The 11,487-nt window shown below is 45.8% G+C and overlaps 1 protein-coding gene across 1 annotated transcript in view; it reads right to left on the minus strand.

Annotated features, from left to right (window-relative positions):
- The window catches only part of SPECC1 (sperm antigen with calponin homology and coiled-coil domains 1), a 38,411-nt gene that overhangs the window by 26,619 nt on the left and 305 nt on the right, over window positions 1–11,487 (minus strand). Inside the window, exons 2-5 of the mRNA XM_010138227.1 lie at window positions 8,330–9,897; window positions 6,548–6,755; window positions 5,797–5,870; window positions 5,061–5,239 (exon numbers count right to left, since the gene is read on the minus strand). Coding sequence (XP_010136529.1) covers window positions 5,061–5,239; window positions 5,797–5,870; window positions 6,548–6,755; window positions 8,330–9,897 — 2,029 coding nt within the window. The remainder of the gene's footprint in view (window positions 1–5,060; window positions 5,240–5,796; window positions 5,871–6,547; window positions 6,756–8,329; window positions 9,898–11,487) is intronic.

Below are 11,487 nucleotides of genomic sequence, written 5' to 3' on the forward strand. Positions count from 1 at the left end.
CCCGCCTCCGAAGGCGCAGCGCGTCAGCCGTCCCGTGCCACCCAGCGGCGAGCGCCTGGCCAGTGCAGCGTGACAAACCCGAACCCTCGGGGCAGCTGGTGCCGCAGAAGTAACCTCAGGCTTCTCTGCCTTTTCCTGCCGGGTTTCCGTAACCCACCACCCGAGTCCGCTGGTCTGTGTTCGCTCACGCACCGAGCTGCGTGGAGACGCGTTCAGACACACAGACCTGTGAACCGGGGAGCTCACGCTGGGTATGCACGCTCGGTTTTACAAGGTAGACATACACGCACTCTTTGATTTTTTGCTTAAGCTTAAAACGGCACGTCTGAATTTCTGTTCATGGCAAATATCCCCATCCCTCAAAAAAAGCCCTCAGTTATTTCAGTTCCCCAAACCTCCACGATTACTTCTCATGGCCTAGTTGGCTTCAGACGAATTCAAAACTTCTTTTGTCTCCCGGAGCCTTCTGAAGAGAGGAACCCTCTGAAACAAAGAAAGAGGCTCTTGCCCATGGGGAGGAGGCGGACCTGAGCAGCGTTCACACTTTGCGACACACTTGACTTCGGCAGGGCAATAAAACACTGCAGGTGCTTTCTCAAATTGAAACTTCCCTTTTTCAGCTGCAAGTGGAAGGTACGTCCTGAAGTGTCTCACAGGCCTGGCTGAGCATCCATCCAGGGCTGTGTTAGCTGGCAGAGACCAGGCACCTACGGAGATACAGAGCACAAGCAGGGATGTTACAAGAAGCAAAGCAACGTCCACCCCGAGCTTCAGCTCTATTTCACAGTTAATCATCCCATCATCACCAAATAAAGGGGAGAGGGAAAATGCTGCTGGTGTTGCTAGGACTGTCGAAGGAGTGCCTCACACTCCACTAACTCAGCTTTGGGACACTATGAGCAAACAACACAAAGTACAGAAGAAAAACAAATCGTTGTTGCTCAGATAGGAAGAACTGAAGTATTTAAAGCCTGGGAATCAATTTCCAAGGACGGGGATGGCAGTGTTCCTGGTTCCCTCTCCTGTAAGACTACTCATTCAAAACGGGTGCATGAACCTGTCCAGGCAACTGGAGTTGTTCTACTGCTGTGAGAGTTTCTGTTGCAGAGTCCTTATGCCAAAGGTGATGGAATAGTCTCCATCCAGTGTAAAAAAACCCAAACCAAACCGACTCTGAGGAGTCACTAACTAGAGCAAACAAACAACACTGCCATTCTAGTTTGCTTACTTTCAGTGAGAGCAGAATGAACTACCAAACTCTGTGAGACAGAACAGCTGCAAAACAGCGGCACAAATGAGCAGCACATCAGCACATACAGACTGACAGCAGGGTTTAATACACAGAGCGTAGAAGCTTATTTCCAGGAGAAAAAGCATGTCACACTGCCATGCTGCAGCCTTGGAGACTTCAGGAGGAAGAACAGAAGCAAATTAGTGGGATACAGCACAATCCTGACTTTAGGCTTCCGTTTGAAAATTTGCTTAATTTTTTTTTTATTATTCTAAGATGACGCTTGTTTAATTACAGGCAGAATTTCTCTGTCCTCTGAGGACTACTCCCAGCCCACATGTCTTCCCTCCATGTTCTTTGTTCAAGGCACGTGATGTTATAGTGCCAAAATAATTTTGAGAACTTGAAAGGAAAGAGAAAGCAATACCTTGCCCTGCTGCTAAACAGGGTATCGCCAGAAAGGGCTGGGAATGGCTGTGTAATGAAGCCAAAAAGAGCCCTCCATAATTCAGGTACTTTCAGCAATAACTTTCTTCCCTCGTGCTATAAACCCTATAGAGCAATTTTGTTTCGCCACTTCATTTTTGTAGCTGTTTTAAGATCAAATAATGAAGTTATTTCCAGGGTGAGTGTCCCAAAAAGGTGAAACTTGCTAGAGGATCATAGATGAAGGCAGGTCGGAAGGGGCCTCGGGGAGCTGCCTGGTCTAACTGCCTGCTCAAACAGCGTCAGCTGCGCGGTCAGACCAGGTGACTCAGGGTCTTACCCTGACTGGTCTTGAAAACCTCCAAGGATGGAGACTACGTAATTTCAATTTCCACCATCTGTGAGGAGACAGTTACACAACAGCAGATCGTAACTCTTGCATTTTACTGCGGAGAAGTAACATCAATCAGGATGTAAAATATCATAGAAGACTGTCTGAAACGTGGGTTAACCAATCTGAAGGTTTCAATCTACTAACTTGGGACAAGTTAACTCCTCTCTTATTCCATTTATTTTATGCTGGTCCAACCTCCCCCCAACATTCTTAGTCATAGAATTATACATTTAATCTGTGTTAAAGATGCCTTCGGGAGGCTCTTACCTTTGTTCAGATGAACTCTGATGACCTCATCAGGATTTTTTCTGCAAGTTCTTTGGCTGTTCCTGAACCAAACATGACTTTTTGTCTGATTAGAAGAATGTAACAGTGAAATCAAACTTGGAGGCAGGAGCTCAGGCAGCCACAGGCAAACATTAAAAGGGCACGATGTTGTAGGAGATAAATGGGCTTCAGTATCAATTTCTGAGGTGGAGTCTAATGACCCTCAAGAGATGGCTGAGATTTTGCCAAAAACCTTTGAGCAGCAAGCTATTGGGAAGGCACATTTTCCAATCAGAGCTTAAAAATCAGATAGGAAACTTTCGAGAGACTGTCAGATATTCAGCGGAGTGCGCAGCTGCTCAGCTTCAGCAAAGCTGAGGAATACTTCACAGGCTGGGTTCAGGGATCACGCTACAAACTGCTTCCACCGCGCGTTAAAAGTCATCGCAGGTACAGCACCCTGCTGCGGATTGAGCCATAGCACTGGTGAAAGCTGACTAAAAGAATATCCCCAGAACTTTCTGGGTGTTGGGGAAGATAGTGACCTCAGGAATGCAAAAATAACCGGGGGTGTACAACTGGCTCTCAGCAGGAGCTTTGGCAACTTTCAGAATTCGATTTATTGGTCAGTACAGTTTAAAAATTTCCATGCCTAGCTGTTGATCAGTGCTTTGTTTAGACAATGACTTACACAGGCTTCATCACCTTCTCCGTACCACCCAGCACAGAAATTCTGCACGCTCTGCATGGACACTGTGAGTCCAATTAGTTACACTTCAACAAACAGATGCAAAATTTGGTCTCAACACCTGACTTCGAAAGAGAACAAATACTGCCCACTGCAGATGGTATCTCTGGCTCCGTGACTAACATAATACTCAAAGCAAGCTATACAGAGAGTCAGCGTGACACAAAGACAGACGTGTATCTGTACGTATGTGAAAAAGGAGAGACAAATGCCAAAACTGACTGAATTAAACACAGGGCTGAAAACTTCCTTCTGGAACTACACACGTATGGATTCTGGGGACCTAACTCAGAAAGCAGGATTTGCAGCTCAGTCTTCTTATGGCAAATTGCTGACAATGCAGCCATGCTCCTTACACATGGAAGATAAATATCCCAGTTTGAAAACCAGCAGGTCACCTTTATTTCAATTTATGTAGTATCAAATACACCTTGAGGTTAAAACCCACAAGAATGAAGAGGGGAAAGTACAAGGATATGATTCCCACCCTTGTATGTGGACCCCGCTCTAAACAAGAGAAATTTCATTAAGAATAAATTAGGAGTGTAAACATAGCCCAGCACTTAATTGTCTGGTAATCATTTGGTCTGAATACTTAGCCTGTAACAGCTTTTCTTTGCATCCACCGGGGACTCTGATAATGAAACTGGAGCTTAAACACATTCCTTTATTTTCCTGAAAAGAAGCACTTCTGTTCCTTTGACCCAGGAATTCTGATCCCTACACCTCCGCGCAAAAGCCTCCCAACATTTTACTCCCATCTACTGTACAGCTGCCGTGGAAACTCCTGAAAGGAAAACAGGGAGCAAGTGTGTGCAACATAAAGCCGGACTGTTACTCCACCTGAAAGAAATGACAGGGTTCACTGTGTTCCTGTGCCTATTCTAGCACTGCCCATGAATCTACTAGGAGACAGATTAAAAGGAAAAGTTTAGAGAAGCAAAATCAATTTGGCGCATAGTTTTGATAAACAGTACGACTGTTTGTGTCATTTTGTCTTTCTTCACTTCCTCTGTACAAATTTTCATGACTGCAGCTCTGCTTGTGTCAATCCAAAAAAGATCAGAGCACTCTTTAGAAATTTTGGTTCTTCCTAAGAACACACCCTTTTGTTTTCCATCTCTTATGTAGTACATCAGTTGCACTATAACTTTTGGAATGAAAGGTGCTACATAAAAGGTCAAGCACGGCACAAAAGGCATCTGTACTGGTTCCAGATTCAGCTGTAAAAGCCACTTTTGTTCTTCCCATGCTCCCACAGAGGGAAGCCCCACAGGTACAGCCTTCCATGCTGGGGTGTCTCTCCAAACGGCTCACAAGTACTGTTCCCCCTCCAACCACCGACACTACAGCGATTGCTTTACAGGGGGGTCCCACTGCCTGACGAAGTTGCTTCTGGGCTAAACGCTACGCCAGGGCACAGTCCAGACCACTCAACAGCAAATCACATAACAGGTTTCAAACTAAGGGCAGGAGATATGAGGTGAGGAACTGCATCGAGACGAGAAACTTGCATGGATCACGCAGTCAACACGTATCAGACTCGCAGAACAAAAAAGCCCGGCTAGTCCTCATTTCAATCTGAGTATAGACAGTCTTTGACTCCTCTCAGGTCAAGCACTGCTCTTCTGGATGTCCCACTGAATACACAGCCAACCAACCTTTTCACACATGGTTTACTAGAGCTGCACAGAGAGTTATGAAGGCAATAAAACACACCGGAATACCATATCGAGAACAAAGCTATAAGAGGATATTGGCAATTGTTAATTGTATTTGCTGATTAAAACCTTTATGGCCTAGTAGACAGAACTAGGTCACCAAAAAGAGAAAGAAGAGAAACATCTTAGAATAAGAGACAACAAAATCTGTCAGAAGAGTTAAAAAACAGATGACATGCACATCCAAGCCAATGAATAGTTATTGACAAAGCACTGTTTGCATGCACGTTAGCAGTCACTGAGAGCAAACCCTGGCCTTCGTAGGTAACCAACCTGTTGCTGCCCTTCACTTCATCCAGCTCCTTCTGCAGCCTGGCACTCTTCTCCTCTTCCTCTTGAAGCTTCCTCTTTACCACACGGAGCTCCTGCTGAGCTTCACACTTGATATCATTGGCCACAACCACTGCAGTCTGCAGATCAGCTTGAAAGCGCCTCCACTCTTCTGCGTCTTCCTAGAAAGAGCAATTAGAACCCAAAGTGTTTGCTGTAAAAACGCACACACGCACCCACCTGAGCTGAGCACTTAGTTACTGATCCCTCCTTCAGTGATCACAAGCAACCAGGATTTCACTACAACTTCAAAACATTGCTGAGGCCAAACTAAACACGTGCCTCGTTACACAGTACCGACGAGACTGCCAAAGAAGAAACTGATGCTGAGCTCTCCGATACGAGAAACACAAAGTTCTTCCTACAGCTGTTGATCATCCAGACTTGTGATACTACCACAAGCCCTGCTGCTGAAAAGAGCTCATTGCTAGGGATGCAGGAACGGCTGCTCCAAAGTACCAGAAGTTCATAGGTAGAAAAAGCAGAAGTAATTTGGCAAAGGATGAATTGTATTTTCCCTTCAGGGGCAAAGAAATAGCTAGAAGTGAGTGAAGAGAAGGGAGAATGAAAGGATGTAGAAAGAACTTTCTATAATTGTTCTGGAAAAATACAAATGCTTCTCCCAAATCCAGTATTGCGATAAAAGCTCAGCTTAGCTTTGTCAGAGACTAAGCCTTACCTTCATTTGCTTCGTGAGTGCCTTCAGCTGCCTCTCTGTATCTTGTTTTTGTTCTTCCAGCTTCATTGCTTTACCTAAGAACAGTAAAAAGGGGGAAAGCACGTTAAACACATAACAGCAAGGGTGGAAAGCGTGAACGGGGCAGAGCAGCCTATTTGGTTTTGCTTCCAGTAATGTCAGTAAATAGACTAACTGAATTCAGCTACTCTGTCAATGGTCAGACAGAATCAACAGTGGGTTTGTTACTTAAGCAACTCTGAAATGGGTCATTATTCCGAGTCATAAAACCAGAGTTTTAAATTTACAGAACCACATGTGCAGGATCACACACTCAGGACGCGACGCCTGGAGCAGCGGGGGTGACATTCCACCAGACCGAGCAGCCGTTCCACCAGGTGGCAGCTCCCACCCCACACCACACAGCAGCCTCCACTTCTCAGCTGTCCTTACTAGTGCTTTTCCCTAAAAGCTCTTTAAAAAGCCAATAATTCCAGTGTCGAGAATTGGCAGTACATCCTTCACCGCAGAGTGAGGCTTGGAGACTGTGCCTGGTAGTATTTCTATAGCACTAACTGTTAAAATAGTGACTTTGGTGCTGAACAGAAAGGACTGGCCAAACCGGGAATAATTTTGAATTTTTGTCTCACAGGTCAAGACACGCCACCACTTCCTCCTCCTCCTGCCCCCTGTTGTAGCCATAACTGAGCCCCCTGAATAAGTTCACTTAAATCCTTTTCTCAGCTCCACCTACTTTCTAGGTCACTGATGAGCTGGTTATTGTGAAGTTTGATAGCACGATGTTGTTCCACCTGGTCCTCCAACTCAAAAATGGTCTCCTTCAGGTTTTTTATATCTGCATCATTCTCTGATGTTTTTTCCTGCAGCTTCTGGCTGGTTCTGCTCAGTTGCTCAGCCTGCCGGTCACACACCTCCTTCAGCTGACCACACTCGTTCTCAGCCTGCAAGGGAGGGAAGAGAGCTGCATGTCTGTCTGCACTTAACAGAGATACCACTGAATAGAGATTTTACTGGGCACCTCATGGACTTAAAACTGCACCGGTATTCTAAGCATTGTATAAACTGAGTTTCAATACAAATGTGACAGATTCGGGAAACAAAGGAGCTATGAATCGCAGTTTTCCTTCCTGGTAACAAAGGTAATAAAACAAGATGCTACAAAGGAAATTACATTTTCTACACGATGACCATATTTCTGAGCCAATCTCCGCAGGTAACAAGGAGAGTATTGTATTCCTGGAAAGCTCCCCATCTATTTACATACCACATTATGAGAGTGATATCCCTGCCTTAGGGCCGAGGCAACAATCTGTTCACCCTCAGTAACCATTTTGCTGCTTTTATCAAGTGCATTTACAATGGCTCATGAAAACATACACAGTGGAGCCAGCTGCTGCGGATGAATCTGTTTCTGGATCCAGGACATCTGGAAATTCTGAAGGGGGAATCCGCTGCACGGATCAATGCTTCCAGGTTTGTGGAGAGGTCTGAGTCCAAGCAAGTTATGGAAATCCAAGATGCAGGCTGCCAATTCAGCCAGCAGCACTGGCACAGCCGGACCGAAGGGCAGCCTTACAGAAGCCTGTGGTCTTGTTTGGGTGTCACAAACAGCCAGTGATTCAAACCAGCTCACTCCGAGGGAAAGGAAGAGTAAAAAGGAGGAAATCTGTGGTTTCCAAACCAGTAATAAAAGTTTGGTACAGAGTCTGAGCACTCAGCAGTCTTCCATTCACTCTTCACAAACTCCAGCTCCAGTAAGCGCTTGGGAGCTTCCTCTACGAGCTCCATTTGCTGTGGTCCCCTGCTCAAGCTGAAAGGGCGGCTGGATTTTGTACACCACTCCCATCACGGAGGTGCTCCTCCTCTGCAGCTAGCCGATCTCCCCGTCCTCGTGAGCCCAGCCCCTTCCAGGGAGGGCTGCACACACTATTGCTGCTGCCGCAGCGGTGGGACAGAACCATTGCCTTCTGCTTTATTACCACGTGTTCCGTGACGCCTCCCGCGGCGGCTCTCTTCTGAACACCCGGGATCACACAGACAGTCAAACCAGGAACTGACTTAAGCTGCAAACTACCATAAGGCAGAGAAAAATGGTTCTAAAATGCATCAGGTTTCTAACTACTCCTGCCCTTCTCTCCATCTGGATTATCAAGTGATTTTCACTAATATTCGTTCACACAATAGCAAAACAGCTTTTTATTGACCAGTTCTTTGCTCCAGTTTTGATAATCACAATTTTATGTACTAAAGTAGTAATACCTCCTGCAGAGTTTAGGAATTTATTATCACAGCTATGTTAACAGTTATTCCTGGGAAAATACGCACGTCACAGCAGATGGTTTCTGCTGTATCTTCAGTTCCGTATGAGACCAGCTTCCATCCAAAACGGATTCCCACGATTTAAATCTTGGAAACTGGTAGTCAACGGCTCAGTTACAATTCAAAGGCCAACAATTACCTGTTTACGGAAAGACAGACAACCAACCATTATATTCTGCAGTTGTTACTGCTTTACCTTAGATAGCAGACCCTGGACGTGCTTCAGTTCGCTGTTTGCCTTCAGCAGCTCTTGTTTCAGCTCAGTGCAAGATGCTTCTAACTGATCCTTCTCTGCACGAGCCACTTTCAGCATCTCCTGCACCTCAGAGTTGTCGGTAGTACAGCCCATCACGCTGATTTCTGCCGCCTTTTGTTTCTCGCTCTCTAACTGAGTTTTGAGAGAGCCATTCTCAATTTTTAGTCCTTCTAAGGCAATTTTACAGTCTTCCAGAGTTTTTGTCACTGTGCTGTTGCTCTGCTGTTCCACTTCTAGAAGTTTCAGAAGCTTCTCATTTTCTTCTCTCAGGCTTTTAATCACCTGCTGGGCATCTTGATGCTCCCTTTCTAAACTTCGTAGGCTGCTGGTTAACTGTTGCTGAATGTTGAGCAATTTCTCTCTTTCAAATTGTGCTTTTTCAAGAACTTCTGCACATTTCTGCTCCAGTTCGAGGACCTTCCCCTCCTGAGCTTTGCTTTGCTCATTCTGAGATCGCTCTTGGAGGAGAGTCATTAACTTCTCATTTTCTTGGCTCAGCTGTTCTGCTCTATCCCTATGCTGACGAAAGGAAGTCTCCAGGAGAGCTTTTTCTTCCACTAGTTTCTCATTTTCTGTCGTCAGCTCCTGCACCATTTGCTGTTGGTCCGACAGCTCCTGCAAAGTGGCCTGTAACTCTTCTGCCGTGCTGTGGTGATTCTCCTCCATTTTCTGTATTCTCTCCGTAAGAGATGCCACAGAGAGATCACTAATGTTGTTTGGAGAACTTCCTGTGGTGGAGCATTTGGAACCTTTGAAGTGGGTGCTGTTAGAGGATGCTGGCCTGGAAGGTACATCTGCTATATGTTCAAAATCAGACGCATCGGGTGACAAGGAAGCTTTAGTCACATCACTGCTGGAAGAACCCGAATTGCGCAGCGCACCCCCGTTCACGTGCTGCCTGTGCTCAGCCATTTCACCTCTCGACACATTTTTGGATGGGCTTCCAAAACTGGATTCTTGGGTAGTTGGGGTCGGGAGGCTGCTGTCACCTCCGCTGCTTGTCGTTGTGTCGGAGAGAGGGGAGTTTTCTAGGTAAAGCAATTTCTCTTTCAGCACACGATTTTCTTCTCCCAAGCTAGCAAGCTCTTTTTGAAAAGTCCTGTTTTTTTCCTGAAGGGTCCGTATTAACGGGTCTATGTCAACAGGTGACACCACTTCTAAATTTTGGTTGGAAGCCCCCATTCCCTCAAAGTTAAGTGACCCTTTCTCTCTGCATTTCTTCAATTCACAGCGGAGTTTAGTAATTTCAGAATCTTTCGTCTTTGCTTCTGCCAGGAGTTCTTTAACCTGAGATTCCAGAACAGCCTTGTCACCAGTTTCATTCTCTTGCTTGGACTTGTTAGTGGGGCGCACGTGTTTGGTAGGAGTCGGTGTACCAGAAGAGGTGGGGCTGGGTTGTGTTTTCCTAGTGTTGGCTTGACCACGCAATACGGCTCGCTCTCTGGATACAGAGGATGATATTTCCCGGGGTGCTGGAATCCCTGTGCGCTTTGCAGCTGAAACTGTTCCTTGAAGAGAAAGAGATGAAGCTAATTGAATCGTTCATAAAGAAAACAAGTCACACAACAGCTAGAGCCTAGAGCGGTCTTGGGAAAAACACCTGAGCGTTTGAATAGGTTTAGTCATGACTGAGTGTGCAGATTCATGTTTCAGAGGCTTGCATTATTTTGCATTTCTTCCCTCCCGCCCCCCCACAAAGAAACACAGTCTGCTGGGCTTTTCCCCAGTGTAGTAATACAATACGTAGATGCTGCAATACATAAGCTGCAACTCCCAATACAGCAATATTAATTATTTGAAAGTAAAAATTCTTTACTTTGTCAAATGCTGAGTTTAAACCTATTAATTCCCAGGAAAGAATTTAGTAACTTAAGAAAAGATACCATCTTTTAAAAAAGATTGTGTTTTTATCTCACATATTTTATCATACGCTAAAAACTGATGCATTTGCATTATGCTCCATTTATGCAGATCATCATAAAAAAGGTCTGAAACATTTATGCTGACTCCAGGTTTACGGACATGCAAAAATCTCCTGGCACTCCTAACAGTGAGACGATTATGTTCCTGCAGCTTCCTGGAGACACGGACACGAGATTTTTCATGTTACAAATTCCCCTCCTTTTACAGAGGAAGAGCAGAAGGAGGTTAGAAAGTAGATGCTGATCTGTTTTGTCGTTTTTTCTTTCTTTTTTTCCACAACCAACTTAATGCAAAGCATTATGTGATTACAAGGGAAATAAAATTTGAGTTGATGATGCTCATCTTCCAAAGCTGTCCCTTGTAAGATGGGGACACGGGTACTGAAGGAACGGCAAGAGCCATCCTAACCCACAGCAGTATGAACAAGCTGGTTAAAGAAAAGAAGCTGGTTCAGAGAGAAGGAGCTATATGCCACCACAAGTGGCGAGACTATGAATTTAAGAAATTCTTTTCAGGACCTTACTCAAAAGGAAAAGCCCTAAAGTTTTGGGATACGGTACAATGAAGAGATACTGTCTGACGCAGCCACATCAACAGGATACAAGGGCCGGTTATGCAAACGGAAAGGGCCAGTGAGCCAGGGTTTGCAATAAAAACAAGTTCCAGAAGGACTCTGGGGGGAAATCCTAGAATTTTGTCTCCCCACGTTTGGGAGGCTCTCTGCTGATAGATGTGTGCAGCGTTCACAGAAAATCAGAGCGCAGTTAAGACCAAAGGCAGGACAGACTCCTGGCCTCACGCAGCAAGGAACCTCACGACCCTCCCACAGCATTTCTCTCAGTGCAGCAGAGCACTGTCACTAACGCAAGGCAGCAAAGGGTTAATAGTAACACCACCCAGTTTGGTCAGCATCTCTGCTGAGGAATGCTCTAGGTTTATACACCCCACACAAACGGGAGCCCCTCCTCCCCTCTCCCAAACAAACACACTCTGCAGCAGGCACAATAAACACCCCCAGACAAAGAGCAGCTGAAGAAGAGCCCCTGAAGGCTGAGGCTGTGCTGGGAGGAGAGCACAGAAAGGGCTCTGTGATGGCAGGGCCACCATCCGGCCAGGGACAAAGGCTCCAGTGTCTGCGGGAAGAGATAGCGGGACGGCGTGGCCGGGCAGCGCGC

The sequence above is a fragment of the Buceros rhinoceros genome, unplaced genomic scaffold, assembly GCF_000710305.1.
Source record: "Buceros rhinoceros silvestris isolate BGI_N320 unplaced genomic scaffold, ASM71030v1 scaffold24260, whole genome shotgun sequence".
NCBI lineage: Eukaryota > Metazoa > Chordata > Aves > Bucerotiformes > Bucerotidae > Buceros > Buceros rhinoceros.